Source organism: Haliotis asinina, chromosome 6 (assembly GCF_037392515.1).
Source record: "Haliotis asinina isolate JCU_RB_2024 chromosome 6, JCU_Hal_asi_v2, whole genome shotgun sequence".
Lineage (NCBI taxonomy): Eukaryota > Metazoa > Mollusca > Gastropoda > Lepetellida > Haliotidae > Haliotis > Haliotis asinina.
In genome coordinates, this window is record NC_090285.1 from 69,443,654 (window position 1) to 69,459,756 (window position 16,103).

At 41.0% G+C, this 16,103-nt stretch overlaps 1 protein-coding gene across 1 annotated transcript in view; it reads right to left on the reverse strand.

Annotated features, from left to right (window-relative positions):
* LOC137288176 (intermembrane lipid transfer protein VPS13D-like) overlaps positions 1 to 16,103 on the reverse strand; it is a 120,739-nt gene that overhangs the window by 64,818 nt on the left and 39,818 nt on the right. The window contains exons 21-31 of the mRNA XM_067820611.1: positions 14,537 to 14,627; positions 13,615 to 13,739; positions 13,213 to 13,313; positions 12,616 to 12,781; positions 11,827 to 12,014; positions 11,295 to 11,498; positions 9,444 to 9,568; positions 8,268 to 8,418; positions 6,226 to 7,954; positions 5,446 to 5,590; positions 89 to 266 (exon numbers count right to left, since the gene is read on the reverse strand). Of these exons, the coding sequence (XP_067676712.1) occupies positions 89 to 266; positions 5,446 to 5,590; positions 6,226 to 7,954; positions 8,268 to 8,418; positions 9,444 to 9,568; positions 11,295 to 11,498; positions 11,827 to 12,014; positions 12,616 to 12,781; positions 13,213 to 13,313; positions 13,615 to 13,739; positions 14,537 to 14,627 (3,203 nt within the window). The remainder of the gene's footprint in view (positions 1 to 88; positions 267 to 5,445; positions 5,591 to 6,225; positions 7,955 to 8,267; positions 8,419 to 9,443; positions 9,569 to 11,294; positions 11,499 to 11,826; positions 12,015 to 12,615; positions 12,782 to 13,212; positions 13,314 to 13,614; positions 13,740 to 14,536; positions 14,628 to 16,103) is intronic.

Below are 16,103 nucleotides of genomic sequence, written 5' to 3' on the forward strand. Positions count from 1 at the left end.
AACTGTACTGATAATGTACTTGCTTGCTTTTAGTGCAATGTATGTGTGTGCTTGTGTGAATGGTTTCTCAGATTTTGCTAGACATTACCTGTCTCAGGTGTTTTGAGGGTGTTATCCCCTTCAGATGTGGGGTCAAGGACGGATGTGTCTGACTCAGTGTCATGAACCTTGGCCCCCATACCCAGGAAGTCGAGGAGGACCACCCATGTCTGAAGGTTGATAGTCATCTCCAGGCAGCTGAAGTTGACATCGATGAAGCGGTTTGTCTGATCCAGGAAATTATTGGGAAGTCATTAAAAGAGATATAAAATAGAGAATCTGTGATCTGAAAGATTGTACATTGCAAAGATGAGTAGGGTATTAAGCTGCTGTACTCATCATACATTTCCTGACACTGAACAACGTGGAAATCAAGTGTGGGTCTTTGAAAAATGTAATTTTCTGACATTTTATACTTATCCTGACTCATGCTTAATTGCTTATCTCCTCTTCCTGGCGAGGGTAGTGGAACACCTGAAATCCCTTGAAGTTCCCTTCTAAAAGAAGCGGACATAAAATACATACTCACCCATGTATTACCTCCCTTGCCACGCACATGGTCAGCTGACCGCCATGAAACTTCACTCTCTCCTATAATCGCCCGACATGAGAATACGAGAATTCAGCGTGTCTGTGAGGGGCAGCTGGGAGGGCTACCGCCATGAGTATAAAGTATAAAATAGGATAAGTATAAAATATCGATTTTATTCAGAAAATTACATATTTTTCCTTATCCCGACTCATGCTTAATTGCTTGCAGAATCCGACAGAAACTATGGTGGGTCAGACCATGCTGGATTCTGCTGTTCCAAATTACGTCCAATAATTTCCACCCTAACGGGATCTTGTAAAGGCGATAATTCAGTCCTATTCTTCTCATATTCATTGTAGATTTTGGGGGGAATCAGATCCAGTCGAACTTGTCTTCCATAAAAGGCTTTGTTGACTGGTATGCGATGACACCAATTATATAGCTAGCGTCTTGTTAGTTTCTGATGCAACTAAGTGTCAAGATATAACAATCGAGACTAGTTGCAACCTTTCTTCATGTATAATTATCTGCATAATGAATACAAGGTCGTAATCACTCATGCTAGTCTGTTCAAGACGTGCGCATAGACTTTCCACCAATATACTCCTCAGAGCGCCTGGCTTCCACAAGTCACGTGATAAATCGGGTGAGTTAAGTCAGCGTTGTTGGGGAACTGTTAGTTGCTGAGCAACGACAAGTGGTCCAAACTGATGAATGGCTTTGTCTCGCAAGTAATGCTTGGCGAACACCGTGTTTGACTTCCCAAAACAGCCTTCCATAATGGTAGATAGCAAGCAATTACCATATGGTGCTAGTGTGGAAGCCAAGGCTCTGACTTCATGTGGGTTGGAAGCTCGCGGCGGGTCTAATCCTGCTGTTATATATGCTCTAAGTATAACAGTTCTGATCCACACTGAGATAGTGTTGGGGGATATATAGGGATAAATAGGCGCTTGAACCGTTGTCTTGTAGACTTGGTATGTGCAATGTATATTTTCAATGCTCTGACTGGACATAATGATAAATCGTTTCCACTTGTCATCATAAAGTGTGCGAGTGGATTTCCCTAAGGCTAAGGTGACTGCTTTCACCATTCTCGCCGAATATCCTCTGTGTTTCAAACAAGTCTTAATATGTTCCATACGTGAAGACAAAATACCGATGGTTGGCCGTGCATTTGCTTTGTGTGGGGATGGATGAGAAGATTCTTCCACTCTGGTAATTGTAGTGTTGGTTGTCCTAGCTCTTCTATAAGTGTTGGAAACCAATCTCTCTCGTTGGCCAGTAGGGCGCGACCAAAATCAGTTGTAACCTCTTTGTTTGTCTGATTTTTTCGATGACTTTTGGTAACAGTACTGGAGGGGGAAATGCATAAGCGTTTAGTCCTTCCCACGAAATGCTGAGATTGTCACTTGCCGCGGCTAAGGGATCTGGTACTGGCGACACAAAGGTTGTTGTCTGTTGAATCTTGTTGCAAATAGGTCTATTTGAGGAGATCTGAAAACTTGACTGATTACTTGAAACGCTTCCCGAAGCAGCATCCATTCTGTTGGAGATGGACAAAGGGGACGAGATAGGGCATCTGCCATGACGTTGTAGGCTCCTGGTATGTGATATGCTTTTACTTGAAGATTTAGACTGTCGACTACATTGAACAGTTGAAACGTTAGGTGTAGTAGAGATAGTGATCTTGTTGACCCTCATATCTTGCGCTGATGTGAGGAGGCCTAGTCGACACTGCCATTGTCGAAGTGTTAACAGAGAGAGTAGAGCTTACATTATGATATCTTGAATCCTGATCCACCGGTCCTCTGGAACTATAATCTGATTCAACATAGTGATGAAATGAATCCCAAGGAATTTGATATCTTGTTGAGCTTCCAGTTCAGACTTTAGGTGATTTACTAACCAACACAGTTGTGTTAGTAGCCTGATTGTGAAGTCTAATTGTAGTCTGAGCTGACTTCCGTTGATTCTCTTGTATGCCTTTGTCCAGATTAAAAGCACTGCGTAGCCCCCTGAGGTGTAGATAATTGACGATGGATTTGGTTTCCGTGTAAATAGCCATGGGGCCGAAGATCTTCCAAACGGTAGGACTGTCCATTGGTAATGCTGGCCGTTGAAAACAGATTAGATTCTCAAGTCATTCAAGCTGAGTTAGTAGCCTGATACTGAAGTCCAACTGTAGACTGAGTTGACTTTTCCCATGATGAGCTTGTATGCCGCGAAGATGCGTCATTCTTCGTCTTAAGATCATCAACGCCGAAAGTGTTGACATTCCAGGGAAGTCTATTTATATCTAGCTGGCTGTCTGATCAGAAACTGCAGTTCACTGCTACAAGCCTTCTGATAGGCAACGTTGAGTCTGCTGTGGAAGATCTCTATGCCGTCTGAGCAATCAAATGACACTGTAGACAGCTTTCTATCGTTGAATGACTGTAGTTCAAATGTAGACGGCTTCCTAACACTGGAATGTCGTCCGAATGTCCTCTATCTTGTAAGATCGTTGCTGACTTGAATGCTGTAGATAACTTTCTCAGAAATCGTAGATGCCGGAAATGTTAACGCATGTCTTCCTTCTTCATCGTATAAGTGTTGGGTTAGCTGTAATCCTTGGATGGTGAAACTAAGTCCAGACCATTCATGATACATGATGTGACTTCTGAGTCCGAAAACAGGGCTTCCTCCAGTGACAAATCACGATGTGTCTGACCTCGTTCTTCCTAGAGTAAGACGAATTCATCGATCGCCAACGATCCTGACGGTGTGAGTCTAAGTACGAAGAGGAGGATGACTGCATACGGTGTCTTTTATGAATAGGGGAGACTGAAGGAGACCTTCTCCGTTAACGAGTTCATCCACGAGTACACTCACGCAAGCGTGTGACGTCACTCCCCCGAGTATAACTACTTGTGCGAGTGCACTCACTCGGCGTGGGTATATCCTTCTCTTTGCTGCGACCCGATGACTGGGACCTGGATCTTCTGGAGTGCGTGTGTGTGTGCATGCACCTCTCCTTCATCCTCAGACGTGAGTGCAGGTCTAGATGAATGCTCTTGCTGATTCGCAGTCGACATCGTTGATGAGTGCAGTCGTCTTTCCTCTTCCCAACCGTCTCTCCATAAGATTCATCATCTGCGTTGTGAATTGTTGCATGAAAGTGCAAGCATTTACAACTGCGCTGAAGTGTTGTCTACAATGCCCAAGGTTGCAGTCGACATGCGACTGATGTCTTCACACCGTATCATCAGTGGAGACTCTTCTAAGGAGATGGTCTCTTCCCCAAATGATTACTTCATCAAAGAGGGATGATTCTGTGATGATCTTAGAGACGAAGACTTCGACTTCGATGACATAGAATTCTTGGGCTGTGACGGCCCTGCATCAACAGACGGTATCTTCTGAGTCTTGGGACTCAGAGATATGGCTGGCATATCACTGGAATGAATCTCAGCATCAATAATTAAATGGTTACCCGATTATATTTCACCAGATTTAGACATGGCTAATGTGAGCCGACGTTGCTTATCTCTAGCACGTCTGTGAACAGACAAATTAATACAAAATTTACACCGAGTATGAGCAGAACATAAACGTTTACACACCAGTAAACTGAAAACACTGAAAACACGATTTCATCAACTGAGACTACATCAGTAAGAAACCCCCTGTGAACCAGCAAAACAGAACAAAGACCAGACTAAAACATTCAAATATTGTATTATTTAGCAAATACAGAGCAAGGTATACAAGGTCACAAGTCAATTTCACAATACCGATTTTAAATACAATACAAGTGAGACAAAATGTAAGGCAATGCATCACAGAATACAATATAGCAAACTCACCAAAGTCTCAGTGCGAGAGATAAACAATCATGCAGAATGCAACAGAGAAATCGGTCTGACAACGGTCAATGTAGATCAAACGTTGGCAGCGATTTATGATGCTACTCCAGTGATGAGCCCTTATATACATATCCAGTCATTTCCCGAAAATACGGGCACATACTACCATTGCCAACACGGTAGAAATCTCTAGCAGTCTCCCGGAAGTAACAAATAGAAACAAATAGAAGATAATTTCCGGACAGCCTGCTACCAAAATCTTAAAAATGTTGACCATCTATCATACGAAATGTGACCCATCATAATTATTATTCAAAACACTAAACGTTGTGACCCAATAATAATTATTACTGAATTAATAACAAAAATATACAGAAAATACACACTCGGAACAACAAATTTAGTTAGAAAAAACAAAAGAATGAAAGACTTACCACCATATATGGGACCCCGGGTGCCTCCAGCCACCCTTGTCGGGCGATAGGGAGAGAGTGAAGAATCATGGCGGTCAGCTGACCATGTGCATGGCAAGGGAGGTAATACATGAGTGAGTGTGAATTTTATGTCCGCTTCTTTTAGAAGGGAACTTCAAGGGATTTCAGGTGTTCCACTACCTTCGCCAGGAAGAGGGGACAAGCAATTAAGCATGAGTCAGGATAAGGAAAAATATGAACATTACAACATGGTTTCACCTTTGTTACATTCTGCATATGACAACAGCAAAGAGCATCAATATACAAAAATAAGTCAAGAGGAAGAGGTATTATAAGAGCTCACATTATGTGCATGTTTATTTTTTGTGAAATGTGCCAAACAACTACTGTAACTTTCACCATGTGAGTGGATGTAGTTTACTGCTGTTTTCAACAGCATTTCTGTTATATGATGGTGTGTCAGCTTGTAGGATTCGAACCTATAATTCTTAAGTTAATTGTGTGCCCAAGAGACACAATTCTGCAAAGGAATTAGTCAAAGGTAGTTGAATGGAAAAATTTGAAAATGTGAGAACTGAAATCATGCACATACCTTGTCATATTTTGTTGTATAGTCTGGGGACTTCTTGTCAACAAGCACAACATCAATGTGGACAAGATCTTCTATTGGCAGTTCCTCTGGACTGAGGATGTCATTGACGGTGGGGGACGGAGGTGGGGTCTGGGGGAACATCTCCCTGAAACAGAGGGTTATCATATCTGTATGTTTAACAAATATACTCCATCAGTGTCCCACTTCATAATCATAGTTATTTCTTAAAAACTTGTGAATGTTATGTTGCCAAACTCACGCTGAGGTAAACAGGAAGCTTGACTTACACAGGGCTCTCCTACACACTGGCCACCTGGCAAACCAGTCAGTCTGACATTGCTCCTTCACCGACTTTTCCTCATGTATATGTGAAATAGCAGGAAATGGAGTTGGTATGAAAATGCAAATTAGGTAAGAATCTACTCTAACAGCAATAAAGAAGATCAAACAAGAAAAAATATCAAGACTGTTGTGAGGACCTATTCTTTCCCGACATTTTCAGTTTTGAAAATTCAGCTTGAAAAGTGTGACACTATGATTTCACAATGCCATTAAGAAAGTGGTCAAATGTAACATATGTTATATTTGGGGTTACACTTTCTCAGTGAATTACAAATTCTAGTACCTTTTGACTCAAATCAAAACAGTACTAGAATTTGTACTTTACTAAGAAAGTGTAATCCAAAATATAACAAGAAACAAGAGAGACAGTCATGTTTGTGACAACAAAAATATACTTGCTCCTATGACGAAATAATGCTAAATGTGCAGCAAACTCACCTATCTTTTCCCCTGGTTCTTTGGTTCTGGATGAAGCCAACATAGAATGCTGTGGTTTGTTTCTGTGATGTGGGTTTGGGGATCTTCTCATGAAAACTGGATGGCAGGGATGCTGGCATGAGGGGCACTGGGGCAATGATGGTACTATCAGGACAAGATGTCGACAGGAATGTTTTGGGCTTGGCATCCTCCACATCAGGTTCTTTATGGGAACTGCGAGAAACCATGATTTGTCTATGAGCTGATTTCTCAGATTCTAACAAATCATCCATTGACAGGGATCTCAGTCGCAGCTGCATTTCTGTCACAACTTTATTATCTTTGGCATAATTCATAGAAAAGTCTGTCAGCTTGAGATCAACTAATCCTTGCTCCCCCTCCCCAAAATCCCCCCTAAGTTCAACCTCAAACAAAGGAACTTCAAAATGGAAATGTTTTGCAAGAAATCCTTCCTGTAAGGCTGACTCCTGCATAGCCAAGTTTGTATGAGATTCGGATTGTCCTTCACAAGCAGCAGCACCATCAGCAGGTCTTCCAGAGGATGTGGAATCATCAGATGCATCGGGAGCAAAGTCGTCCTCACTGTATGTCAGATTGTCCAGAGTCTGTAGTATCTGTTCATACACTTCCTTTGACAACACCAACTTCACTGCCGGAGAGATTTTGGCACTTATATTTAACACATTGCTTATCTGAGCAGGCCGCACAGACTTTTTAGGAGTCCTAGGTGGAAAGTCATTATTTGTAACCTCAGGGTTGATTATTGGCACTTCAGTCGTTTCTTTGGCAATCACTAAATCAACTGCTGTGTCATACAAAATTGGCACACCAAGTTCATACGATAGACTGTAGTAGGACTTGCCCATTAGTGTTGCTGATATGCTCTGCCCTACTTGAGTATTGTATTTCTCCAGATCCAGAGAATACAGATTCATGTTCCTCAAGGATATATGCACCTCTTCACTGTGGTCCATTGAGTCATGTAGCGTTGATGCTGTGCTGGACTCGGTGAGACTAGAGTTGGAGACGGTGATCTCACCGAGGTGAGCCAGGAGGACCTGGTAGCTTGTAGGGGTTCTTGGAAGGGCTATGATAGGCGTTTCCATTCGAGCAGTAAACTTCAAACAAGAATCTCTCTGATTGGACAGATCAGTAACGGATCCAAAAGTGTTGTCTAATAATACAGTGTCTGTTAGATCCCCCAGGGACACATCTCTGTTGAAAGTGCTGGTGCTGAGGTCATGTCCTTCGCGGTCAACTCGACCCCCAACCAGACCCATAGCTACTTCTGTTGCTGCCTTGCCTATAGAGGAGGCAAAGTCAGACATGTAGTCCTTGAATTCTGACATACAGTCCATCAACTCATTGAGGAACTGAGGCGAATGTGTATAGTAGACAGATGCCATGGTAAAGTCAGCATAAATTTCATCTGATTCTGGGAAAGCATGCCCAAATGTTCCATCTCGGGCTCCTTCAAGCATTGTTTTTTTCACATTGAAAGAAAAGGCCTTCTTTGAGGTTCCCTTAGCATGAACAGTATCAGTGAACACAGTGTCATCACGAGCAGTTTGGTACATAGCAGATGGAATGGTTCGAGGAGAAATGAGTCCTTCTGATTGGTCTAGCTGGCTTTCCCCAACACTGAACACCTGCTGGTAGAGACTGCCCTCTGGTGTGACATCAGTCAAGTGGAGACCACCCAGGCTGCCTTCTATCTGCCAACTGTCGTCTGTAACATGGCAGATGAAAAACTACTCAAGCCAAACCAAAACATATGTGTGTTCAAAGTTACCCATCTATATCTTAATAATCAGACTCTTAACTGCATTTCCTAACATGTGGCATCCTCATTGGACTTGGTTAGATGGTTGAAAAACTGGTCAAACTGACATCATCATAAATCAGTGATTTTGTTCAAAGATAACTAGCAGTTGAACAGATAAAAAGCAAATGAAGAAGTTGAATGAAGGAAACTAATAATACATTCATATCTACTTGTATACTTGAATACTTAGAACTACACATATGAAACCGGTCATTACCTAGACTGGCCTCAATCTTGGCCGTGGACATGGTTGCCGTGGCAACCTTCTTCCCAACCTTACGTCCATCCTTCTCACTGAAGCGGGGCAGCAGTATGTTCAGCCTCTTAAAGTCAGCTGTCACCATCAGCTTGTCCTTCTTGGGCTGCAACTACATTTCAATACAATTTACAAACAGGATTAATTGTGAACAATGATTTAAACTCAGCATCCAGAGACACATTCCAGTATGATCGAACCATGGAATAAGAGACCACCCGCCACTTCTGCTGTGTGACTACAAGTACCAGAATGTTTGATTTGACTACAAGTACCAGAATGTTCGATGTGACTACAAGTACCAGAATGTTTGATGTGACTACAAGTACCAGAATGTTCGATGTGACTTCAAGTACCAGAATGTTTGATGTGACTACAAGTACCATAATATGTGATGTGACTACAATTGCCAGAATGTTTGATGTGACTACAAGTACCAGAATATGTGATGTGACTACAATTGCCAGAATGTTTGATGTGACTACAAGTACCAGAATATGTGATGTGACTACAAGTACCAGAATGTTCGATGTGACTACAAGTACCAGAATGTTTGATGTGACTACAAGTACCAGAATATGTGATGTGACTACAAGTACCAGAATGTTCGATGTGACTACAAGTACCAGAATGTTCAATGTGACTACAAGTACCAGAATGTTCGATGTGACTACAAGTACCAGAATGTTTGATGTGACTACAAGTACCAGAATATGTGATGTGACTACAATTGCCAGAATGTTTGATGTGACTACAAGTACCAGAATATGTGATGTGACTACGAGTACCAGAATGTTTGATGTGACAAGTACCAGATTGTGTGATTTGATATGACTACAAGTACCAGAATGTTTGATATACAAGTACTAGAATAGTTTGCAATGTGGTGTGGTGTGGTGTGGTGTGGTGTGGTGTGGTGTGGTGTGGTGTGGTGTGGTGTGGTGTGGTGTGGTGTGGTGTGGTGTGGTGTGGTGGAGGAGTGGTGATGCATTTGTTCTGCTTCCCTAGTAACTGCGTATATGCAGGGATTTAAGAAATTTCCAAATCTATTAAGAACACACGCATGGGCTCTTTGGTGCTAGCATCTGAAAATGATACTTAGTGATTTGGGACAGCATTATGGAGACCATAACTTACAATGATGGAATCTTGACGTTTTGACTGACGTCTGTCCTGTGGAGGTCTGGAAGTCTGTTTATCGCTGGAGGAGGGGAATGCTCTCTTCATGAAACTGAGAATCTCTACAATGGTTTCCTGGTTTGCTAGAACACATTATGAAAGATCTACTGTGTAATCAGTAAAAGATAGAATATTGAAATGAGCTTGACATTTGCATAAACCTAAACTACATGTGTTTGCAAGCAATTGCAAAAAACAAAAGCAGCTCCCTCCCCACAGATGGTTTATATAACCATATGTTAGGTTTTCTTATTGATTTAAAGAACACTAACCACAAACTGTTTCTCTATCTTGTGTACTTGGCTATTTCAAGACAAGTGTATCAAAAATATTTACCAAGTACATCATAAAGAAGTTAGTGGAAGATTTCCGTCATTGATTTTTTATTGAAAAAGGAGATTTCTATTTTTATCATATTCTGCAAACAATTCTAAAAACCTGTAATTTGTTTTTCTGGCCTAGCTAGTAATGGAAGTAAAGTGAAGTTCTGAAATCACATACATGTTAACAATAAACAAATGCAGAAAACCTCTGCCAATGATTTCAGTCTCAAAATGAAAACAGAACACAAAACCATTTTAAACAAAAGTCATCAGGCCCCATATATCTGAAAAAATAAATCATCTAACAGTTACCTGATGGTTTTTAGACTGTTTGAATCATTTCAATGGAGTGAGTCAGTGAGTTTAGTATACGCTGCACTCTGTAAGTAATGGAGCGTGTACCAGACAATCCAGTGATCAACAACATGAGCATTGATCTACAAAATTGGGAACAAATGACATGCGTCAACCAAGTCGGCGAGTCTGACCACCCGATCCCGTTAGTCGCCTCTTACAACTAGCACAGTCGCCTTTTATGGCAAGCATGTGTTGCTGAAGGCCTATTCTACCCCGGACATTCATGGGCCCATTTCCATGGAAATAATGGAAGCTATAAATGCCCAATATCTGCAAAGAGCAAAGGGCACCATTTCAAGATCTGCCTCGTTTATCTGCCAAGTTCTGTTGAAAGATATCAAATGGTTTTTGAGTTGTGCTCAGGAAAACCAAAGCCCATCCCCCAATTTTGAGACTATGTCCGAATCGTTTACATGGAAACACAGAAAAATTAAAGTGCCAAATATCTGCAAATAGCAGAAGGCACATTTTGTTGAATGACATCAAATGGTTTTAGAGTTGTGCTCTGGAAACGAAGGCCATCCCTCCCATTAGCCTAAGTTCAAAACCACGAAAAATAATAAATGTAAAAAAACTGTAAATAGCAAAAAGCATAACCTTGGCCTCATTTTGCTATGTCTGCAAATTTTGGTCTAAAAATATTAAACGGTTTTTGAGTTATGCTCTGGAAACAAAATGATTATGAACGGACGGACAGACAGATGAGGCAATGACTATATCCTTCTCATTACATGCTGGGGGATAACAATACTTAAGTTCTATCACTGTATGTCACCTTCACATGAGAGGCATCCTGAATCTGGTGTGTACCCATGAAGATTCAAGTTAGAATTGGTCTTCAGCAACCTATGCTTGTCGGAAGAGGTGACTAATGGGATCGAGTGTTCAGGCTTGTGACTTGGTTGATGCATGTCATCATATCCCCATTGCATACATCAATGTTCATGCTGTTGATCACTAGAGTGTCTGGACAGGACTGATTATTTACAGATTGCTGCTACACAACTGGAATATTGCTGTGTGCAGCTTTAGCCCACAAACAAACAAAAGCATGGTGTGATGGTCAGTTGTATCGTGTTGTAGTGTGACTCCTATCACACCAGACCCTGGCTTAGCAAGTGGGACTAACCTATGAAATCCAAACTGTTGAACTGCAAATTGAGTATCTGCATGCCCCCATCAACTGTCTTGTCCCCATCCAGTCCAGGGTCCTGGATCTGCTCATACTCCATGATGATGAGGGCCTCCGAGCTCTGTCCCAGACGAGGGAAGGAGGAACCAAGACTGCCATTAACATCATCACCGGCCTTCTGTGACTGTAGGGAGGTCGGTCCTTGAACAATGACATAAGTGAGAGAAGTACTGTATGGGTGTGTCTGTGTGCAAGAAGGCGTATGGTTGTGAAAAGAGATTGAGTAGGGTGTGGTGTGTTTATAGACAGTAAGAATCCTTTGTTGATATAATCCCCTATAATATCATTTGTGCTCATATCATAATATTTGTTGATGGTGACCAAAGCAATGCTCAGCATCAATGCTACCTATTAGTATCTAACATGTTGTAACTGCCATGGTCAGTTCCATGGACAGTTTGACAGATTACTCTGTAGAAATTACAGTTACAGCCTACATGAAACTGTAGGAATTCAGAACAGAACTCACCTGTGAACACCTGGAATGCTGATGATATGGCGTCTTGTATGGCCTGGAAACTACCGCTCTGGAAGGTTCCGGATGACAGGGGGGAACATGCATCTTCCACACCTGGTGAACCTGGTGAGATGGGGGACGCTGGGGACAGGGGGGACCCAGCATCAGATCCACGGATACTACCACTTCGAGAGTCCAGTCTGGAGAAAGAGTGTGTGAGTTGTGATTAAGTTCATTTTAATAAATGCTATCTCACATTATGCACTTTCTCTTGTTCCTATAACCATTCAGAAAAAAAAACAATCTTGAATAAATTTTTCAGCCATCTTTATTCTCTGTCTTGGAACTGGTACCATGCCAGTAATCTTCATAGTGGGCTTTGTTGGCTGGGAATATGATAAGTATTTGTAAACATACAATTTATTGTTAATTTTCGAAACTTGGATGGCAGGCTGCAGATTAACCTATACTGGGCAAAATAATTTAGGGATATTGGTATTTTTATGATTGATATTTCATCAGATTGTCAAAAAGTAAATAGATCATTATTTATAATTTCAAAATTTAGAAACATCTCTAACTATTTTGTCCGGTATAGTCTATCTGAATACAACAACCCTGTGAGGCTGGCTCAGACATCTCTGTCCTTGAGTGTTGGTCATATGATCACATAAATTCACAGGAAGTTGACAGGCCTTAGTTACATGATTTCAAGGGGTACTGTTTCACAAAGAATGTGACGAATGTAACATTTTGCACATTCTGCCTTGGAATTCACACAGAATTGTTGGTATTTCTTACACCAGATGTTTGTGTGATGCAATAAGAAGTTCGAAGTCAGGTCCATAGCTCTGCAGAGCATCCACCACAAGGAGACTGTGGACTGTGAGCTTGAGGGAGGTGTTGTGGGACTTCTTGGACACATCTGCCTGGACATCAGTCACTTGGAACTCAGCTAGAGCTTGACCTACAAAGGGCAATACAGACTAGACTGGGTCCCTAGTAGGGCCTTATTCATACACTGTCTCCAGTCTCAGACAAAACTTCAAAGCATGGGACAGCAGACCTTCTCAACAACTTACTCTTATGACTAGTTTGCTTGCATGTTTACAAAAAAGTATGTTTATATTATTTAGCTTAGACAAGTTTAACACTTAGGCTGGTAAAATATCTTTTGCCTTGTATTTCAGTTGCGTTACACTTGTTCCTTCAATATCAAGGCTGGTGACACTGGGCTTAATACATAGTTCCCATATGAAGAATTGAAACCCAGGTTGGTATTACTATGAGCCAATGAACCAGTAAGTTACCCTCCCCTTTCTGGACTAGTTAGCTCATGACAGTCCACTAATATAATGTTGAGGCCCTATTGGAAGCAATAGTCTTTGCCATATGTACCCTGACTCTGTATCTCCACGGACAAGCTGTGGATGAGGAACTGAAGCACAACTAGCTTGTTGTCTATCTCCTCCTTGCCTTTCTTCATCACAGGCTCACTGCTGAAACAGGGAAACATGACAGTATGGTGATTTCTGTCTTCAAACTTTATGTGTTATGGTAAAACGTCAGAGGCAAGTGTTGAGAGAGTGAATGAATAAAAGCATTATTCACTATGTATAAATATTTGCAGTATAACATGTTGTGCAAAAAGCACGAAAATAAAACCTGTGCGATATATAATACATTTACAGTATTTCTATCTCATACTAATGTCCTTTGTAGGAAGATACTGACTCTGTTACAACCATCAACACCTTTTGTTTGGATTTGACACTTTGTCCGCTGCGGTGATGAACTTACACAGATGTCTGTGACCGTTGTCCGAGGTCGGAATCAACACTGGACATGTTGTCGGTGACTGTCTGCAGGGAGGAACTGGAGCTACCACTGGACACTATATCCACAGATGTGTTGACTGCATGGATCTGGAAATACATGATGCTTATGCTGTTGACCAGTGGGTTGTCTGGTCCAAACTCAATCATCTACCACCATATACCTTAACTCAGCCAACATCCAGACTGAGTTACCAACATCCTCACATGATAGTAAAAATGCTTATTCTTCAACACGTAGATATTAATAAGCAAATTCTCAGTGCATTCAAAGTGCTTCATCATCAATGTTATCAGTGTGCTGAATAATTTTGATTGTATTCACATGGGAGAGTGCTCATATACCTGTGGCCATGTTGGGATGCTGGTAGCATACCATCATCATCTTAGGTATAGAGAGGTAGCAGAAACATGGCAAGTAGCACAAGTACATCACATATCACCATTAGTTTCACTTGCATCACAAGTGTGTAATTTGATTTTGAGACTTTCTTAGTATAGTGATATTTAAACCAGGAAGGAAGCCATAAATGGGTGATAGACTGGAGATATCAAACTCTGAATACTCAAGAATTGGCTCTGAATGGACAATGTAATGTCAATTTCCTTCTTCTATACATCTTTCATCTTACCTGTGATGAATTAGTCCATCCAATAGCAGCTGTTATGATTTAATCAGGTCAAAGAAAGACAACTAGCATGCTATGGCTTCAAACAACTAACAAAGAAACATACCAAATGGTTGAGATCCTTCATATGAAGAAAGTAAGACTAGCACGCGACCTACAACAGCCAGCAGGTCTAACATGCATCTTCTTAATAACAACTGTCATACAGTCATTCATACAGGTGTTAAACACAGGTGTTTACTTATTCGGGTAACTGACCTTTCTTTCATTGAGATGGAAAGTGAGTGATGGGAGAGTGCCTGATAGTTTCATCTTGGGCCACTGTGGGTCTGCCGTCACAATCAGCCGCCTGAGACCAACACACAGTACTTCACAAAGTGTTCTTGATATATGTTAGAGAACGTCAGAGTTTCTTCTATAAGTGGCATTTAGAAATTGGCATGATGAAGAGGAATGTGTTATATGGATTGACAATTTCTATATTGCAATGAATCTGACGTTTTGATTTAATACTAACACCGTTATCAAGCAGGTGATGCACATCATAATACACAAGGAGAATAGATATGTTAAGGATATTTGAGCTTATACAATTTACAAGAGTGCTGTACAGTGTTACGACATTATTAATTACTGTATCAAAATGAGGAGGTGGCCAGTTTGGAAGCTTTAGATTTTGTTCTTGATAACACAATCTTTTGTATGACACTTGGAAAGGGAACTGGTTGAGGGAACACATTAGCACAAAGAGACTGTGGGTTGTAATTAAGGTGAAAATAAACTTAATTAACAATGCCAAATTGGAACAATATAATTTTCTGTATAAAATTGATACTTCATACTTATCCTGACTCATGCTTAATTGCTTGTCTCCCTCTTCTATTCAAAAGAACACTTGAAATCCCTTGAAGTTCCCTTTCTTCAAAAGAGGATGTATAATCACACTCACCAATGGGTATCCTCCCTTTCCTCTATGTTTTGACGCCAATATTGGTCACATGGCTGGCCACATCTACCACTGTCTCCGTAAGATGAGAACCCACACAAAAAGATTTGCAGGGAAATCCAAGTGCCATGAAGAGGAGGCTCCAAGGGTTAACCTCATCAGTTACGATAAGTATAAAATATCAATTTTATTCAGAAAATTATATATTTTTCCTTATCATGACTCAAACTTAATTGCTTAAAGTATCTGACGGATATGGTGGTGCCACTTCTGGGATACTTTCTTCCTGCCAACGTCCTGAGTATCTCCCCAGGGAACTATAACGGCACTGTAATTCTCCTGTTTCTTCCAAAGTCCTCCGTTTCAATGTCTCTGAGATAGTGATTTGCAAACACTGTATCTGAGTTCCAAAAATAGCTCTCCATAATTGTTGCAATTGAGCAAATTCCATGTAAAAGTGAATGTAGATGCCAGAGCTCTTACTTCATGAGGATTGGAGGCTTGTGGTGGCTCAAGTCCTGCTGCTTTATATGCTCGTAAAGTAACAGTTCTCATCCAGACTGAAACTGTTCTTTATGAATAATGAATGGAATAAATAGACGCTGAAGTTTCCACCCCCTTCTTTGCGTCTGTTGCAAATAAATCTTGACAGCTCTAACTGGACACAAAGATAAATCCTGCGTATCGGGTGGTCTGAGCATTGTAGATAACGCTGTAATATGAAATTGTCAGGCAACTGATTTTTTAACAATGAAATCATAACATAGTCCCAAATGAACCATATCATATGATTTGTGGAGTCGAACCGAGTTTGCGTGAAATCCAACACATGTATTTCTGACATCAGGGCTGCCATGGCTTGGGAAAGTAAAAATAATG